The following is a 19,087-nucleotide window of genomic DNA, read 5'->3' on the forward strand; positions in this document are numbered from 1 at the left end:
CCTTTATTGCATGTGGTAGGCTGCTCGGGTGCTGTCCCCGTAGGTCAGCGCGTAGATGTCGCGGAGCTCTGGAAAAGAAGAGGGGCAGGGGGCTTGGTGCGAGCCCTGCAGCTCACCCAGGGCAGCCACGCTTCTCTCTCTGCCTGCCAGCAAGGTGGATGCCTGTTGCTTGCGTCCCTGGCAGTCCTGGTGCTGTGGGGCTGGGAGAAATCCTCTGGTATGGCTTTGTGAGCAAGGGCGGTGGTGGGGTGGGGATACACCTCGCGTGGAATCCGGCTCTTGGCTGTGCTAAATTTAGGTACCTGCCTGGGGACTCCTGTTACAGGCTTCACTGGCAGGGGCTGAGCAGCTCTCCTGGCTGCGAGGGAAATGGTTCAAGGGTGGGTGTCTGACCTGTGGCCTAGCCCAGCTGTGCTGGTGCGGGCAGGTGTTTGCCAGAAGGGGAGCTGGGCTCACCCTGCCTGATCTGCTGCAGCCTCTCAGCAGTGGGAGCCCAGCAGGGAGCTGTGGCCTGTCACAGGAGCCTTGGGGACAGCTGTGACAAGCTGCACTCTGCCTGCTGCTGAGGACAAGTGACACTCCCATGTGTGTGTGGCCTTGCTGGAGTCACTGATCAAAGTCAGTGCTTGGAGGTTTTCAAATCACATCAGCTGGGTGTTAGTGCAGCTGAGCTGAACACCCCCTGCCAAATTACACTTTTTTACCTCATGAAAACCCTCTCTCAGCAAGTTTTTTTGCTGGGAAAACGGTGAATATGCTGAGTTGTACCTGAAGAGACAAAGCTGTCCCTGGGCAGCTGGGCAGGAGCCCCCAGGCTGTGTTCCTGCTGCTTGGTGCTCTTGATTCTAAGTGGTTTGGTTATTTCTGCTGTCTCAAAAGTAAGCTTCTCCTCCCAGACTCAGCCTGGTTGGAGGAGGTCAGATTGCACCAACTGGTGGCTCGTGGGGCAGGAAGAATCAGTTGGGACTGGTTCCAAGCCTACACAGGAGAACACTTCAGGAGGTGAAGGGATGACTGAAAGTGAGGTAAGACTTTAGCAGTAGACTCCTGGCCCTGATTTTAGGGGTGGGGGGGGTGGGGTGGGGGGTGTTTTCCTTACACTGAAGCTGGTGTGCCATGTGCCAGTCACCAGGGGCAGGACAGTCCTGTCCCCCCAGCAGCCTTTTGGGCACAGCTGCCCTGAAGAGCCCTGACTGCTCTCCCTGCATGCTGTGGGCTCAGGGAGAGAGGCCACCACACCAGGGCTCAGCTTAGCCTCAGGTTCACAGCTCTCTCCTGGGGCCTTGTGCTTGTAGGTTACACCTCTGTGACCACCACACCAGGGCTCAGCTTAGCCTCAGGTTCACAGCTCTCTCCTGGGGCCTTGTGCTTGTAGGTTACACCTCTGTGACCACCACACCAGGGCTCAGCTTAGCCTCAGGTTCACAGCTCTCTCCTGGGGCCTTGTGCTTGTAGGTTACACCTCTGTGACCACCACACCAGGGCTCAGCTTAGCCTCAGGTTCACAGCTCTCTCCAGGGGCCTTGTGCTTGTAGGTTACACCTCTGTGACCACAGCCCTTCCTTGCCCTGTGCCCAGAGCTGCAGTGTGGGCACAGCATCCAACATGAACTTCTTTCCACCTGGGATGGGAAGGCACATCCAGCCTCACCTTTCTCCATCTCCTGTGGCCCAGCCCTCAAGCTCCTGCTGAGCAGCTGTGTGCCAGGCTTTGGTTCCACCTCATGGCATTCCCATGCCCCTGGAACAAGCCTTGCTCACTGCCTCAATGTTCTCAGCTTTGGTCCCAGCAGCCCAGCCCTGGCAGGGTGCTTGTCTCTGCCACCATTTCTAACTCGGTTTGTGCCTTCCACCATTTTTCTCCTCTGCATTACCTGAAGTACAGGATGGGAGTTTGGTTCTTCCTAGCTTAGCTCCAGGCTAAACTACTGAAGGGGGCCTACAGGATAGCTGGGGAGGGACCCTGCCTCAGGGAGTGTAGTGAGAGGATGAGGGGTGATGGTTTTAAGCTGAAGGACAGGAGATTTACATTAGATACTAGGAAGAAACTCTTCAGTGTGATGGTGGTGAAACACTGGAACAGGCTGCCCACAGGGGTGGGAGCTGCCCCAGCCCTGGAGCCATTCCAGGTGAGGTTGGTTGAGGCACTGAGCAACCTGCTCCAGTTGTAGATGTCCCTGCTGACTGCAGGGAGGTTGGACTAGATGGTCCTTAAGGTCCTTTCCACCCAAACCATTCCGTATTTCCCTTCCCCTGTGCCTGACCTGTGGGCTCTAGGCTTTGCTGTGGCCAAAGAGAGCAAGGTGAGTTGCTGGTTTGTTGCCATTTTAGCCTGCTGCCCCTCAACAACACTGCTTACTGCACAGCTCTTCAGACCTCTCCTTTTGGACACCACCAACACCTGACAAGGCTCAGGGGCAGCCACTGCCTGCCTACCACCACGTCACTGCTCTTTTGTGCTTTCTCAACCCCTTTGTATCATAGAATCCCAGCGTGGTGTGATTGGAAGGGACCTCTGGAGATCACCCAGTCCAACCCCCTGCTGATGCAGGGCACCCACAGCAGCTTGCCCAGGAGCACAATGGCCAGGGGGGGTTGGAATCCCTCCAAGAGAAGGAGACTTCACAACCTCTCTGGGCAGCCTGCTCCAGGCCTCCAGCAGCCTCACACCAGAGAAGTTTCTCCTCCTGTTCAGATGCAACCTCCTGGGTTCCAGTTTGTGCCCTCTGCCCCTTGTCCTGGCCCTGGGCACCACTGAGCAGAGTCTGGCCCCAGCCTCTTGCCCCCCACAGCTCCTTTAGCTCTTGCTGAGCATTGCTCAGCTCCCCTCTGGGGCTGCTCTTCTCCAGGCTCAGCACCCCCCAGGGCTCTCAGCCTTTGCTCCTCACAGAGCTGCTCCAAGCCCCTCAGCATCTCTGTAGCCTCTGCTGGACTCTCTCCAGTAGTTCCCTGTGTCCTGAGCTGGGAAGCCCAGAACTGGGCACAGCACTGCAGCTGTGGCCTCACCACACAGTAGGTGATCTTCTTGGCAGGTGAAAAACCTTTTCCTCTCTGTCAGAGTTTCAGCTTTTTAGAACAGAAGCTTCCCAGTGAAGAAATGGTAACACAGCCTTTCAGAGGGTAGGTGTTACTGAGCCTCCTCTGCTTTAGCAGGGAGTGGTGACTGGCAGCCAGAGGAATGTCCTACACAAGTCCAGGCCAGAAGGAAGATGATGGGCTCCTGCAGCAGGGCAGGGGCTGGCACAGCTCCAGCACCTTGGCACAGAGCAGGAAAAAGTTCACTGCCCCTGTGGAGCATTTCAGTAATATTCAGTACTGCGACACCACAGCCAAAAGCAGCACTGCTTAAAGGCAGTGGTTATAGAATCATGGACTGGCTTGGGTTGGAAGAGACCTTCAAGATCATCCAGTTCCAGCCCCCTGCTGTGGGCAGGGACACCTCACACTAGCCCAGGTTGCTCAAGGCCTCATCCAGCCTGGCCTTGAACACTTCTGAGGTTGGAGTCTCCACAACTCTGGGCAACCTGTTCCAGGGCCTCACCACCCCCATGGGGAAGAAGTTCTTCCTAATGTCAAATCTAAATCCAGCTTCTACCAGTCTGGAGCCATCAGCCCTTGTCCTGTCACTCCCAGCCCTTGCCCAAAGTCCCTCCCCAGCTCCCCTGTAGCCCCTTCAGGCACTACTGGCAGCTCTAAGGACTTCCTGGAGCCTTCTCCAGGCTGAACATAGAATCATAGAATGAATAAGGTTGGAAAAGACCTCAGAGATCAGCAAGTCCAAGCTGTCACCCAACACCTCCTGACAACTAAACCATGGCTCCAAGTGCCACATCCAATCCCCTCTTGAACACCTCCAGGGACAGGGACTCCACCACCTCCCTGGGAAGAACTTTCTCCTCACCTCCAGCCTAAACTTCCCCTGGCACAGATTGACACTATGTCCTCTTGTTCTGCAAGAAGAGACCAACCCCCACCTGGCTGCAATCTCCCTTCAGGGAGTTGGAGAGAGCAAGAAGGTCTCCCCTGAGCCTCCTCTTCTCCAGGCTAAGCAACCCCAGCTCCCTCCTCCCCAGCTCCCTCAGCCTGTCCCCATAGGCAAGGTCCTCCTGCCCTCTGAGCATCACCATGGGCTCCTCACTGACCAGCATCAGTGACTCTCATTTTCTCTCAGCTGATAAACTCACTTGGTACAAAGCCTGTGTAGAAAGGTATCAGCCCAGCACTGGTGTAGATCCTGTTCTCAGGCCAGTAGGTGTGGGGAAATCTCTTGCCAAAGCTGCAGGCTGGGTTTTTCTGGGACATCTGGAAAACAAAGAAGCCCAAACACCAGAGCAGAGTTCATTTAAAACTGTACTGCTGGCTCCAAGGTGGTGTGCTTTGACTCTGCATTGAAGGAAGCACTCAAGGCAATGAGCAGCAGCTCTCCTCCCAGTCCTGGTTTCTTCTGATTTGGAGATGGCAGGTTGGCAGCACTGCTGCCCTGCACAGAGCAGCTCCTGGCCTGGGCACAGTGGTCAGGATCTCTACAGCCTGCGTTGTGTCCATCACCTCTGGGCACCATCCCCAGGTGCTCCTGTGTGTGAGGCATGGTGAACCAGCAGCATCTGCAGGAGCTGGGGCTGTGCCTCTGCTGCTGCTGCTGCACTGTGACTCTGCACATCTCTGCTTTGGTTTGCCCACTTTGGGTGGTTTTGGTTTGCCATGAGCCCCACAGACAGTGACTGGGCATGAGAAGTCACCAAGGTAGGAGGAGCAGGAAGGTTCAGGGAGCATTCACTGAGGGGAAGCTTTAAATCAGCTCCTGAAGGTGTCCCTGCCCCTCCACGGTCAGAGCCAGACAGGGGCTGTGCTGGAGGATGGATGTCGCAGCTCTGCACAGTGACCAAACCCCTCAAGGTGTCCCTAAAGCTGTGCCACCCTCCTCAGCACACACCCTGCTCGATGTGGAAGGGACCAGGCTCATGGAGCTGAGCAAGCTAGGAGGCCACAGCAGCATTTTGCGGCTGGAGTGGCTGCTGCCATCGCTGAGCGCAGCGCCGGAGCGAGAGGGTCGCATGGTGCTGCCTGCTGCAGGCAGCAAGCAACGATCCATGGCACATCCCCCTGTGTAACCTACGGCAACAGAGATTGAGGGCAGCAGATTAGTGGCTTGAAGTCAGAAGCCATCTTAGAGAGAACTGCTGTGTAGTGGTTTTTTTTAGCAGGCTTTTAGCATCCTTCCGCCTCCTGACGTGCTGCAGCCGACCTCAGCCAGGCTGCGCTCTGCTGAAGCCTGCGGCGGAGAAACACCTCCCCCCCCCCCCACGTCCTGCACGGCAGAGCTTCCCTGAGGATTCAGGGGCAGAAGCAGCGCATCCAAGCTTTGGTAGCACCTGGGGTTTGCTCGGTTTGCTTCGTTTCAATCCCAATTAACGGCAGGAGGAGAGGGTGAGGAAGGCAGCAGAGGGAAGCACATCTCAGCCGAGGCAGGAGGGTGCCACAAGCGCCGGCAGCCCTGCTGCTCTCCACGCTGAGTCACTGCTCCCCAGCTGCCTTCCTCTGAGCCGGGGATCCTCGCTCTTGGACTTGTCTCTACATCAGACTCGTGCTCAAAGGCACTGCAGTGAATCCTGGTGACCAGGAACGCTGTAACCTGCTCTGAATGAGCCGTGTCGCATCAGCCCTCACCGGACCAGCTAATGGCTGCATCCCAGGGGTGCATCCCAGGGGCCTCCCTCCATCCTGGCAGCAGGGAGAAGGGCATAGATTCGGATGCAAACTCTTGACTGCCGTGGGAGGGATCTCCTCTGCCCGTGTAGGAGGATTATATAGCATTATATAGGAGGGGATTATATGGGAGAGCTTACAGCAAGAGCACAACATAGATTTTCAGTAGGGGCATTTCTGCTTCCTTCCCAAAAGGAGGAGGAGGAAGATCCAGCTCTCTCTAAGACAACCTCTGTTAGTAAAGGAAAAAGCCTTACAACAAATGCAAAGATGCAAGCAGGCAGGGAGCCACCCAGCACTGCCATCCAGGCAGAGGAGACATTGCAGCAGGGAAGCAGAGATAGTGGCATCCTGTTAGTCTGCACTCAGAGCAACACTTTTAATCACCAGCCTTGACCCAACCCTCCACAGATTTGCTTAATCCTTTTATAAACCTCATTTACCCTCCCTTAATGTCCCAAGGAAACAAATTGCAGAATTTAATTGCTCATGACTTTTTTTTTTCCCCCCCCCAGTGTGTTTCCTAAGAGCATTTGATTTGCCTTGGACCCACACCCCCAGTGCTAACACTGCTGCTGCAAGGCAGAGCTGCTGCTGGTGTCACAGGTGAGTCAACACCAACATCAGAGCATCACAGGATGGGTTGGGTTGGAAGGAACCCCAAAGATCATCCAGTTCCAACCCCCTGCCATGGGCAGGGACACCTCCCACCAGCACAGCTTGCTCAGGGCCTCATCCAGCCTGGCCTTGAACCTCTCCAGGGAGGGAGCAGCCACAGTCTCCCTGGGCAGCCTGTGCCAGAGTCTCCCCACCCTCACTGGGAAGAATTCCTTCCTCATCTCCAGTCTCAATCTCCCCTCTCCCAGCTTCAATCCATCCCCCCTCATCCGCTCTCTATGAGCCCTTGTAGAAAGTCTCTCCTGTAGCCCCTGGGCAGCCTGTTCCAGTGCCTCTCCACCCTTGCTGGAACAGATGTTGAGGGGGTTGGTCTCTTCTCCAAGGCAACCAGCACTGGAACAAGAAGACACAGTCTCAAGCTGTGCCAGGGGAGGTTTAGGCTGGAGGTGAGGAGAAAGTTCTTCCCAGAGAGAGTTGTTAGCCATTGGGATGTGCTGCCCAGGGAGGTGGTGGAGTCCCCATCCCTGGAGGTGTTCAAGAGAGGATTGGATGTGGCACTTGGAGCCATGGTTTAGTCATGAGGTGTTGGGTGACAGGTTGGACTTGATGATCTTTGAGGTCTCTTCCAACCTTGGTGATTCTGTGACATAAGATTTGTGGGTATCATTTACCTGCAGCTGGTCAAATTCCTTCATGGCTTCCTTCACAGCCTGCATGTAGTTGGCACCAAGAACCCAGCAGAAGCGAGGGATGAATCCAGTATATCCTTCAGAGGGAGAGAAGAGAACAGCTTCTGCCTGAGAACACAGCTCCCATGTGAGCATCAACCAGTCTGGAATCATAGCACTCTGCAGGTTGGAAAAGACCTCCAAGACCTTTGACTCCAGTCATTAACCTGACACTGCCAAGTCCACCACTAACCTATGGCCCTCAGCACCACATCTACACAGCTTTCAAACCCCTCCAGGGAAGGGATTCAGCCAGTGCCCTGGGCAGCCTCTTGCAGGGCTTCACAACCCCTTTGGAGCAGAAATTGCTCCTCAAGTCTGACCTAAACCTCCCCTGGTGCAACCTGAGGCCATTTCCTCTTGTCCTCTCTCTTGTTCTTTGGGAGAAGAGACCACCCCCCACCTGGCTCCAACCTCCTTTCATTGCTGGATGTTAGGAACAAGTTCTTTACCAGGAGGGTGCTGGAACACTGCAAGAGGTTGCCCAGGGAGGGGGTTGGGGCTCCATCCCTGGAGATTCTCAAGGTGATGCTCAGCAGGACTCTGGGCAGCCTGATCTAGTTGGGGATGTCCCTGCTGCTTGCAGAGGGGTTGGACTGGATGAGCTTTGGAGGTGCCTTCCAGCCCAGACCATTCTATGATGAGTCTATGATTGTGCTGATTGCAGAGGAACCCTTGTCCAGTGCAAGTGGAGACACCACAGAGTGCAGCTCCTTGTAAGGCAGAGTTTTCTGCACTTAGGAGGGTGCAATGCATCACTGTGTGTGGAGCTGAGGGTTCAGGAAAGCTTCATGTGGTTAGAAGCTTAAATAACCACCTCAACAGTTCCAGACACTCCTGGAGCTGCTGGAGCTGGTGCAGAGCCCATGACACATCTCTCCTCACCTTCTGGAGCATTTTCTAGCCTGGCCCCACAGCTGTGGGCAACTGAGGTGGCTCCTGCATCCCTTCCACCTGCCCATTGCCATGTGTCCCCCAGTGTGAGAGCCACCCCAAAGAAACACCCTCACAGGGGGCAGTGGGGGCACTGTCCACCCCAAACACCCTCACAGGGGGCAGTGGGGGCACTTTCCACCCCAAAGAAACACCCTCACAAGGGGGGAGTGGGGGGCACTTTCCACCCCAAAGAAACACCCTCACAAGGGGGGCAGTGGGGGCACTTTCCACCCCAAAGAAACACCCTCATGGGGGGGGGAGTGGGGGCACTTTCCACCCCAAAGAAACACCCTCACAAGGGGGGAGTGGGGGCACTTTCCACCCCAAAGAAACACCCTCACAGGGGGGCAGTGGGGGCACTTTCCACCCCAAAGAAACACCCTCACAAGGGGGGGAGTGGGGGCACTTTCCACCCCAAAGAAACACCCTCACAAGGGGGGCAGTGGGGGCACTTTCCACCCCAAAGAAACACCCTCACAAGGGGGGGGAGTGGGGGCATTTTCCACCCCAAAGGGCTCAAAGGAGCTGGAGTGAGTGGCCAATGGCTCTGAGGTTTCCCCAGGAGAAGATGATGACGATGATTTGTGCTGGGAGGGACTCCTGCTGGGAGTCTTTTTACCTGGAATGACTTTCTGCAGGATCACATTCGGTATATCAGGTGGGGGTGAGCAAAGGTCTTGCTCCACATCCACAGCTCCAGCCAGCTTGGGCAGAGTCCCACCTTGCACTCCCACAGGCTCCAAATGAAAACAGAAATACAATCAGCACCTCTAAAGCCACTTCCCTGCCCTGGCTCCAGTGCTTAAACCACTGCCAGGACCCGTGGATGGCAACTGCCAGCACCCGTGGAGGGCAGCAACCACTTCCACTCCTTCCTGGCTTTGCACTAAGAGCTGCTCCAAGAGCTGCTGGCAGTCAGACCAGAGGGGAGCTCTGCACACAGGGGTTCTATAGAACCCCCAAGGAGCACAAGGCAGCTTTGGGCACTGAGCTCTTTCATAAACCTGTTTCTCAGAGCAAGGAGCAGGAATGATCCTCCCTGGGATTTAGATCCAAGCCAGCTTTTGACTCCCCACGTCAAACCTCTAATCTCTGCCTCAGGGGATTTGCAGAGCCCTGGCCAGGCTGTGAGCAGGGCTGGCTCTGGCTCCAGAGGAACTAAGAAGCTCAAACACATTGGTCCTGGGTGAGACCAGCAGTGCCATGCAAGGTAGCACCCAGCTCCGTGGGCAAATCCCAGCGCCTGGGTCCCAACAAGGGATGAGGAGGGTGGGAAGCAGCTGGCAGCGCAGTTAAGGGATCAGGAACCCAGCAGGCAAACACAGGTGCCAGAAGAGCTTTCTTCTGGAGGAGGGGGGCCCAGTGGCAGGGCCACCAGGTCAGCTGAAGGACACACAGGCCTGGCTGCAGCACAGGGCAGCACCAGACCTAGTGACTGGGGCTGGAAGCTACAGCTGAAGCTAACAAGCAGTTAAGCTTGTCTGGTTGGAAGAGCAATGAGTGACACAGCAGCTTCCTGAAGATGTGAGGATTTGCCACTGCTGGGATGGCTGAGTGCCTGTGGCTCTCTACACAGCACTCTGAGCCTTCCATCCTTGCCACCTACACCCACAGCAGCCTCCCTCTGCACACCCCAGTCCCAGGGGCTCCTTTCCATGCCCCGCAGTGCCCAGACCTCATCCCTCCACAGCAGCACCAGGCGTCCCTTCCAGCCACCAGCACCTACCAGCCTGCACCCTGCCAAGGCACCATCGAGCTGGCCAGGTCCACCCCTTCTCCCCTGTGCCCAGGCTGAGGTTAGCTCAGGCAGCTGCTGCTCTGCCCCCTCCGAGCCAGGATGTTGGGAAACCCTCGGAGGCGTTCGTGTCCTTGGCGCGTACTGGCCGGGGTGGTGCTCGGGCACGGGGTCCATGTGCTTCAGCACCAGCTCTTCCTCTGCTAGCCCTGGCCATGGCTGGAGAGGTTTGGGCCCAAGGACTTGCTCAGGAACGTTTGCTGCAGCCCCAGATTTCTCATAAGGGAAGTAGCCTGCGGGACAAAGACTGAGTTAAGGAGAGGGAGCAGCCAGAGGAGCGTGAGGGATTCCCATCACGTTGGAGCTCAGCCCCCACAGCCCCTCTGGAGCAAAGAACAGGAGCCTGCAGGTCAACAGCATCCCATGGGGCACAGATGGACCCTGCAAGTACCATCAGCCTGCATGGGATGCTGGAGCCAGTGGAGAAGACCTGGATGCTGGAAAACAGGGCTTGGATGGACAGAGAGGTCTAAAACCTGCCAGAAGCTACACAGCACAAATTCCCAGTGGGAAATGGGAAAACATCCCTGTGGTATGGCCATCTCCAGGGAAAAGCAGCCCCAGATCCTGCCTGGGCACATAAGCCCTGTGCTCAGCCAGGAGGGGACTCAGTGCCTCTGAACAGAGCATCTGCAACAGGTGTGGCAGAAGGCAACTGAGTGTCCAAAGGAGGCATCCCCAGGGGAGCAAGGAGCAAGGTGCAGCTGCTGCTCTGGCCTGGCGTTGACCAGGCACACGGCTCAGAAGGGCTGGGACTTGGTAGGAGAGTCCTGCTGTTGGGAATCTACATGAGCATGTCTTGGTGTCTGATGGAGCAGATGGGGACAGGCAGAAGGCAGAGGGCGAGGGGGACAGAAAGGAGGCAGAGGGAGGAAGGAAGGAGGCAGAGCGGGGAGAAGAAAGGAGGCAGAGTGGGGGGAAGAAAGCAGAGGGGGAGGAAAGCAGGCAGAGGGGGGAAGAAAGGAGGCAGAGAGGGGAAGAAAGGAGGCAGAGAGGGGAAGAAAGGAGGCAGAGAGGGGAAGAAAGGAGGCGGGGGGGGGAAGAAAGCAGAGGGGGAGGAAAGCAGGGGCAGAGGGGGGAAGAAAGGAGGCAGAGGGGGAGGAAAGAAGGCAGAGGGGGAGGAAAGAAGGCAGAGGGGGAGGAAAGAAGGCAGAGGGGGAGGAAAGAAGGCAGAGGGGGAGGAAAGAAGGCAGAGGGGGGGGAAGAAAGAAGGGGGATGACCTTCAAGGCCCCTTCCAGCCCAAACCATTCTATGAATCTATGAAGACAACCTGGGAGCTAAAATTCTTCCCTCCACCCCCACCAGACAGACACCCAAGTGAGAAGCCCCCAGGGCCAAGTGCTCCAGCTCCACCCTAGTGTTGCCCTCCAGGTGTCCACATTCCTACACCAGAGCCATGCCTGCCCCATGGAACACATCCCAGCTCCTGCCAGCAGCCTCGGGAGGGGGGGCACAGCCCCTGCCCCCCGTGGCTGCCCCTGTGCCGGTTAGCAGAGCCTGCTCTGGCAAAGGGATGAGGTCTGGGGTCTGCTCACCTGGACGCCCAGGGAGGTAGCCCTGGACCCCATGCTTGGTGCCACTGAAGTCCTCGATGAACCTCTCCTTGTGCAGCGGAGCCAGCAGGGGCCGAGGGCTCTTCCTGACCCCCGGGTCCGTCAGCAGGCGGTAGGTGGTCCTGCCGTAGGTGTCCCCACACTGGTACTTGTACTGAGGGACAAAGCCCTCATAGCTGAGGAGCAAACCGAGAGAGCACTCACCAAGGATGCCCACTGGCAGGACAAGCTGCTGCAGGGGGGCTGTAGGCTGGGAGGAACATGGCCAGGGGGACATGGCTGGGAGTGCAAGAGCCCAGGGGAAGGGATTGCTCCTGCTGCTGGAGTGAAGGCAGCCCTGAGAATCACTGAGTGGTCTGGGTGGGAAGGGACCCCCAAAGGTCATCCAGTCCAGCCCCCTCTGCAGTAGGCAGGGACATCCTCAACCAGAGGAGGCTGGAGAAGGTGTGGGTGGGTGGACAGGGAGCCAGAGGTGTGTGTTTGCACACACGTGTGTCCACATGGCAGCCTGGACCTGGCTCATGGTGTGCACAGGCACAGGCTGGAGGCACACAGGAGGAGGTCAGGGGGTCTGGCAGCACCTGCAGAGGGGAGAGCTGTCAGCAGGAGCACAGCTTGAGCTGCAGGTACTTGGGCAGCCCCCAGTTAAAACATTCTCTCCAGTGGAATGTCCCTCAGCTTTTAACTGCCAACCCTCCCTACTGGAATTTCCCAGTGCCCCTTGTTCAATACTGAGACTCAACCAGCAGGAGAACTCCCTGCTGGTGCCCAGCAAACCCTCCTGCTCTGTACCCTCGTGGGGAACCCACCCTGGTGTGGGCAGGTGGCTGCTCAGCCCCAGCAACAAACATCACCCCTGCTTGGGACCCTTGTGCAGGGTGTGGAACAAGAGGCTGCTTCTCCAGGGCCTGGAGTCCAGAAGTTTGACTTCTTGGTGGCTCAGGGTAGGGCAGGTGCTGGAGCTCAGGCTCTGAGTCCCCCAGGACAGCTAGGGAACGTCAGGAATGCCCAGGGTCAGATTTCCTAGGGCTGATGTCCCTCCACCGCAGGTAGAGCTGCCAGTTGCAAGGGACAGACAAGAATGCTCCATCAGTGAGCCCAGTGCTTGGCTGGGGACAGAGCTGGATGGGGAGTGAGGATCAGAAGGTGATGAGTAAGTGCTTTCCCTTCCAAATGCTTTAAGCAGCAGCACGCAGAGCCCTGCACTTAGGCTTGGCAAGCCCTCCCCACTTTGCATGCAGGATCTCTCCCCGCAGCTGCCGGAGGAGCTTTGGTGGCTCATCCCCATTGATCTGCCACGAGTCTTGCAACACAGGGAAGCTCCAGCAGGACCATAAAGCTGAGCAAGAGCACAGCTGCCACAGCCGGAATAATTACAGGATGGCTGGAGGGATTCTGATCATAATGGCAGGGCTGAGGAGGGATCCCAGGCAGGGGCAGTTACAACGCGAGGAGCTGGGGCGAGGCCGCCTGGGTGCGGGGCAGGGATCTGCCGCCGAGGGAATTCAAAGCCTTGCCGATAAAAGCCGCGGTGCCCGGGGAAGAGCTCGGTCTCAGCAGGGCTGTTTGTCCTTCTGCTGCTCGCTGTCTGCTGCGGGAAGCAGAGGCAGCCTCCGTTTCTGCAGCTGAGGTGCTGCAGCTGCTGCTGCAGAGCGGGGACCAAGCAGCTTCCCCAGGCAGCCTCAGACCTGCTGCACTTTGCTCGCTCACGGCCGAACCTCTCCCATCGCCACTCCCCAGGCTCCCTGCTCCACACCCTCCCCAGCTTCGCCACGCCAAGAGGAGGCAGCCAGCGCTGTGCCCAGCACGCAGGGATCTACTCCTCTGTGTGCCAAGCCCTTCCCAAACCCTCCCACACAGGTTGGGCTTTGCAAGGCTCCTGGGCGCTGCGGTGGCATTGCCAAAGCCTTGGACACCACCCCCCAGTGACAGCAAGCGGGGTTGGTGCCCCCATGGTCACCAGCAGGGCCAGCTGAGGCCTGTGGGACAGCTGGTGAGACACTGTGTGACATCTTCCTCTTGCCCCCAGCACCCCATGCAGGGTGCAGTCTGCCGGCAGCAGAGCCTGGGCTCCAGTGCCGTCCTTCTGGCAGCTCCTGCTCCTGCTCAGCCACCCAAACCAGAGGCAAAGCAGCTCCCTCACTGCCTGTGAAGGCTTCCTCTGGGGCCTGGGGTGACACTGTGAGCCTGCATGGCCATGCAAAACGCAGCTGCAGGATTGGGTTCCTTCTCCTCTTGGCTGTGGTGGCCAAAGCAGCAGCCCAGAGAGGAGCAGCCCCAGCTCCTATGTCACTCCTGGGGCTTGAAGCTGCTTCTGTGGGGGGATGGCTGCAGGCAGGAGTGAGCAAGGGAAGGCTTGGAGGCTTTGGGAGGTGCCAGCCTGGCCCCAGCTCCCTCTTTGCTGTTACTCATCTTTGCCAAGCAGCTGCCAGCACACAGCTTTCCCAGGGTGACACACACAGAGCATCAGCTCCTCCAGACAGCTGCAGCAAGGCAAAGCTGTGGTACAGCCTCTGACCCCAGAGCTTAGGGGAGAGCAGTGATGGGAAAATCCCTGCCTGTTGCTGCAGGGGGAAGGAAGGAGCTGATCACCACGACAGGAGCATGGTCAGGAAGAAACCTGCTCCTCACTTCATCGGCAGCTCAGGCTGTGCCTCCTCCTGCCCAGACATGTGCTGCTCCTGCAGCTGCTTTGCTCTGTACAAAGGGCTGCAGCCTGCTCTGCCACCAGCCCCTCCAGCCTGGGAGATCCTGCTGATGCCCTCCAGCATTACCCTCAGCTGTCCCTGCCCATGGCAAGGGAGCTGGAACTGGATGATCTTTAAGGCCCCTTCCACCCCAGACCATTCTATGATTCTGTGCCATGACTAATCTGAAGCTTGCTTTCCTCTGTGGCCATCCAGCCCTTCAAAGGCCATTTGATGTGTCATGGGCCACATCTCCCATGACAGCTCACCAGAGAACCCTATGCCACTTCTCTCCACCACAAAACCTGTCCAGCTGTGTTTGTGTCTTACCTTTTAGCCCATAACTCACCACCCTACCCATGCCAGCTTGGCTTCTTTCCCCCAAGCCTTTAGAGAGCAGTGCTGCAAAAACCTCTGAGAAAACTCTAACTCCCAGTAGCTGAAGGGGCCTACAAGAAAGCCAGGAGGGGACTTTTGACAAGGGCTTGTAGTGACAGACAAGGGCAGATGGATTGAAGCTTGAAGGGAGACTGAGACTGGAGATGAGGAAGACATTCTTTAAAGAGAGGGTCAGGAGACACTGGCACAGGCTGCCCAGGGAGGCTGTGGCTGCCCCCTCCCTGGAGGTGTTGAAGGCCAGGCTGGATGAGCAAGCTGGGCTGGTGGGAGGCGTCCTTGCCCATGGCAGGGGGGTGGAACTGGATGGTCTTTAAGGTCCTTTCCAACCCAAACCATTCTGTGTTCCTATGACCTAGATCCCCAGTGGCCACAGAGTCACCAAACTGCTTCCAAGAGCTGGGACCCAGCAGCAGGACTGGGCTTCAAGCCTTCCTGCCTGGAGGGCATCATGTCTGCAGAAACCCTTACTCAGAGGAGAGCTTCAAACATCCTCGATGCAAAAGTGGTGGCACTTTGGAAGGCAAACCCTGCACAGCAGCCCTGGGAACATTTGGCAGCTTAAAACAAATGAAAAGGAAGAAAAAAGGAGGGGGAAAACAAACAAAAAGAACAATTTTGACTCTCCCCTCAGTGTGCTGTGGTCTTTAATTACCCCTGGGTTCAAGGTGGTGCTGCTTATCCTGGAGCCCTGTCTCCCTCAGGGGGCTGCTCCATGGAATATTTAATGGTGTCTTCAAAAGCCACCCCAAAGATGATGAATCACCCCCAGTGCTGAGCCCAGCCAGAGCTATTTGCATTGGAAATGAGCAAACATTCTGCAGGAACCTCACAACTTACCCAGGGAGGTAGTAAGGATGGAGAGGGAAGATGCTGCTCTCCTTGCGGGCTGCCATGGCAGGGCGGCAGCTGCGGGGGGGGTGGGCGTGGAAGGGGCTGCAGAAGGATGTGGTCACCCAGGAGACCTCTGTGATGCTGCCAGGAGCAATGCCAGCACCTGACAGCACTTCCAGCTGCAGCACACAGCTCAGCAGCTGCTTCTGGGCAGCTCTTTTCTATCCCCCACCTGGGCATCTGGGATGAGCAACGGTGATTTCATGGCCTCTGCTTCAGGGGTCCTGAAGGCTGCCAGCCCCGGGGACACCAAGTGCCAGGTGTTCCTCATGGGCAGCCTCAGCACAGATCCACTCCTGCTGTGCTTTGTGTTCACCAGGCACAGCCTGGGAGAGCCCAGCCTGCAGCTTCCTCTCAGTTGAAGAGGAGCATGAAATAAACTGCTTCCTGCCCCAGCACCGTGTCCACAGCATGCAGCAACGACCCCCAGCTGCTCCAGCCCCCAGCAGCCTCCTGAGGAGGCTCAGGCCATCTCCAGGAGGCTGCAGAGAGACTGTTTGCAAAGACCTGGAGTGATAGGATGAAGGGCAAGAGTTTGAAATGAGAGGAGATTTAGATTGGATGTTAGGAACAGGTTCTGCACCATTATGGTAGTGGAACACTGGAACAGGTTGCCCAGGGAGAAGGTTGAGGCTCCATCCCTGGCAATATTCAAGGTGAGGCTCAACAGGGCTCTGAGCAACCTGATCTAGTTGAGGATGTCCCTGCTGACTGCAGGGGGTTTGGACTGGATGAGCTTTGGAGGTCCCTTCCAACCCACACCACTCTATGATTCTATGATCTTCCCATCAGAGCTCCCTCCTTTAAACAGCCACAGGCAGTGGCTGTCCCTTCCCCACTTACCAAAGAGCTACTGATTAAGAGATCAAAATACTCACAGGAACACAGGCTCACAGGATGTCAGGGGTTGGAAGGGACCTCTGGAGGTCTTTGAGCCCAACCCCCCTGCCAGAGCAGGAGCATAGAATCCAGCACAGGGCACACAGGAACACATCCAGACAGGGCTGCAAAGGCTCCAGAGAAGGAGACTCCACTCTCTGGGCAGCCTGCTCCAGGGCTCTGTGACCCTCACAGTGCAGAAGTTCCTCCTCATGTTGAGGTGGAACCTCCTGTGCTGCAGTTTATATCCATGCCAGGGTGCAACTGAGCAGAGCCTGTCCCTGTCCCTTCCTTCCTGACCCCCAGCCCTCAGATATTTACAGCCATTGATCAGATGCCCTCTCAGTCTTCTACTCTCCAGACCTATAACCCCCAGGGCTCTCAGCCTCTCCTCACAGGGCAGTGCTGCAGTCCCTTCAGCATCCTTGCAGCCCTCCCTTGGACTGCCTCCAGCAGATCCCTGTCCCTCTTGCACTGGGGAGCCCACGAGTGGATGCAATATTCCAGGTGTGGCCTCACCAGGGCAGAGCAGAGGGGGAGGAGAACCTCCCTCAGGCTGCTGGACACTCTTCTTCCTGCACCCCAGGATCCCATTTGCCCTCCTGCTCCTCAGCCCAGACACCTGGGTAAGGAAAAAACCACCACCAGAAAATTGCCTTTTGTCAAGGTTATCATTAGAATTTATTGATATGAGAGCAACTTCTTATGTCAACATGCCAAGGGAGGAACAGCACATCCTGACCTAACAGAAGCACAAAGCCCAGCCAGGGGAGGTTACAGCACTCTGGTTCCTCCCCACAGCGGAGGGCAGGAGCCCACCCACACAGCTGGGTGCTCCTTGGGCACATCTCCTGGGACAGGACAGAAGTGCTCCAGGAGTACACTCAAGTGTGCTTGGCCAGCCACCAGCACCCACCAGGCTACAGCAGGGGCCATGCTGGCTTTGTCATTGTCACCCAGCTCCAGACAGGCACACACAGGTCACCCCAGGAGCTGTAGCCCCAGCAGCTCACCCCAGGCCCCTCTAGGCAGAGGAGAACAAAAATATCCATCTGGAGTGAGAGTCACCTGAGCCCACAAAGCCCCCCCAGGCTTGGACCCTCCAGCTCCTCATCATGAAAAAAGGGGCTTGGATCCCCATCTCCTTCCAGCTTGGATGGAGATGCCCACAGACAGGCTGGGGAGATGCCCCTACACAGGCTCTGCAGCAGGACAGGCTGGGCACAGTCCCATCAAGTGAGCTGCAGCCAGGGAACTTCAGGATGGAGTCTGCTGTGCCCAGGGAGCAGACATGGCCATGCCAAGCTCCAGTGATGAGACACTGGAACAGGTTGCCCAGGGAGGCTGTGGCTGCTCCCTCCCTGGAGGTGTTGAAGGCCAGGCTGGATGAGGCCTTGACCAACCTGGGCTGGTGGGAGGTGTCCCTGCCCATGGCAGAGGGGTTGGAACTGGATGATCTTTAAGGTCCCCTTCCAACCTAAACCATTCTGAGTCCTGACAGCTGCCAATCCAGAAGCATCCTTCTCTTTCCACTGAAGTTCTGCTGCTGTTTGGCAGTCCCTCTCTCAGCAGTGCCCTCTTGCAGAGCTCAGAGCACAGGCAGCCATTCATCCTGGGCTTGTGGCTAAGAGGAAAAAAATGATGATCTTGACTGGAAATATAAACTGTGCTGGGTGCTGCTTACAGAAAAGCCAAGTGCTGAGCTTTCATCTTCCCTCAGCTCATCAAACATTTGGTTTGGTCCTAAGTAGCTCGCTGAACAACCAGAGAGGGAATAGCAGAGCCTTCCCTAGGCACCTGGTAAATAAATCCACAATGGATTTATTGTAGAAGGAGCTGAATTCTCCATCTCACTCCCAAGTGGATTTCAGAGCCCTCTAAAGCCCTCCAGAGAATGAGCTGCTTGTGACAGGACAAACAAGAAACAGCCCCAAGTCCAACGAGCAATGGCCCTGCGCCGTGCAGGCGGCATCCAGACTAAGACACAAAGCCACTCTAAGGGGACATGCCAGTCCCATCTCCCACTGCCAGACTGGCAATAAAGGAGCCTGGCGTGCACCTGCCTGGCTGCTAGCACCACCCCAGCCGCCGCAGCCCCGAGGAGGAGCCCCTGGCACAGCTCACCCCCTGCTCGGCTGCGAGCTCCCCGGGGGCAGCTCCCTTCCCTCTGCACATGGAACAGCACTGACTTAGAGATCTCATATTACTGGGTACTTCTACAGGGTTAATTGCACATCAGTCCATTGTGGCTACAAGTTTGTTAGGCTAATGAATCTACATAGTGACAGTAGTACAGTATCAGCTACTTTCCAATACAAACTCCCTAACCCTAGCCTTACTCTGCAGGCCAGAAGAAGATCCTCTAAACCTCCTCGACCTTCCTCTGGCCTTTAACATTCATCTGCAACTGGGTTTTGTTTTTTAACTTTCTTTTTTTTCTTTTTTTTTGTCTTTTTCCCTAGAAAATAAAAACCAACCAAAAATCCAGTGTGGGGAAAAGGCACATCCAGAACAAAAGCAGTGCTTAACAACCACAGGAAAACAAAGAGCACGAGCTTGGGCTCGGGGTATCAGCATCCGCCCCCCAAAGGCTTGCCAAATGCTTTGTCAGTTCTCAAGTCCCTTCGACCACCTCCTAGCTCCAGGCAGTTCTTCAGAGTCTCTCACCATGCATTGCCTGCAGCAAGAGCATACAGCAAGAGCTGCTAATGTGCACAAGACTTCCATTGGAGTGAATGGAAGAGTTCTGGAAAGCCGAAGCCTTCACTCGAAGTCTCTTCTCCGGCGGTAGTGCTCTCACCGCCGGCTGCTTTCTCTTCCACGCAGGAGAGAGCTCCAAGCCCCTCAAGGTTTTGCCCAAAGGTGTTTGGGTATCTTAGTAAAAAAAAAAACAAC

The 19,087-nt window shown here is 56.6% G+C and overlaps 1 protein-coding gene across 1 annotated transcript; it reads right to left on the minus strand.

Annotated features, from left to right (window-relative positions):
- Window positions 1-3: 3 nt before the first annotated feature.
- Window positions 4-15,315, minus strand: FAM166A (family with sequence similarity 166 member A). Its single transcript, XM_054174186.1, has 7 exons — window positions 15,260-15,315; window positions 11,319-11,512; window positions 9,792-10,015; window positions 8,607-8,724; window positions 6,995-7,089; window positions 4,184-4,301; window positions 4-68 (listed from the first exon to the last, which is right to left on the minus strand). Exons 1-7 carry the CDS (start codon window positions 15,313-15,315, stop codon window positions 4-6), a joined length of 870 nt encoding a protein of 289 aa, XP_054030161.1.
- Window positions 15,316-19,087: the final 3,772 nt, after the last annotated feature.

The sequence above is a fragment of the Dryobates pubescens genome, chromosome 29 (genome assembly GCF_014839835.1).
Source record: "Dryobates pubescens isolate bDryPub1 chromosome 29, bDryPub1.pri, whole genome shotgun sequence".
Classification (NCBI taxonomy): domain Eukaryota; kingdom Metazoa; phylum Chordata; class Aves; order Piciformes; family Picidae; genus Dryobates; species Dryobates pubescens.

Bases quoted from the DNA above. Each gene is read 5' to 3' on its own strand.
- FAM166A (XM_054174186.1), bottom strand. From the start codon at position 15,315: ATGGCAGCCCGCAAGGAGAGCAGCATCTTCCCTCTCCATCCTTACTAC. The intron at 10,016-11,318 runs GTGAGCAGACCC...TTTGTCCCGCAG, and splicing joins CTACCTCCCTGGGCGTCCAG to GCTACTTCCCTTATGAGAAA. The intron at 7,090-8,606 runs GTAAAAAGACTC...CTCCCTCTGAAG, and splicing joins CCTGCAGAAAGTCATTCCAG to GATATACTGGATTCATCCCT.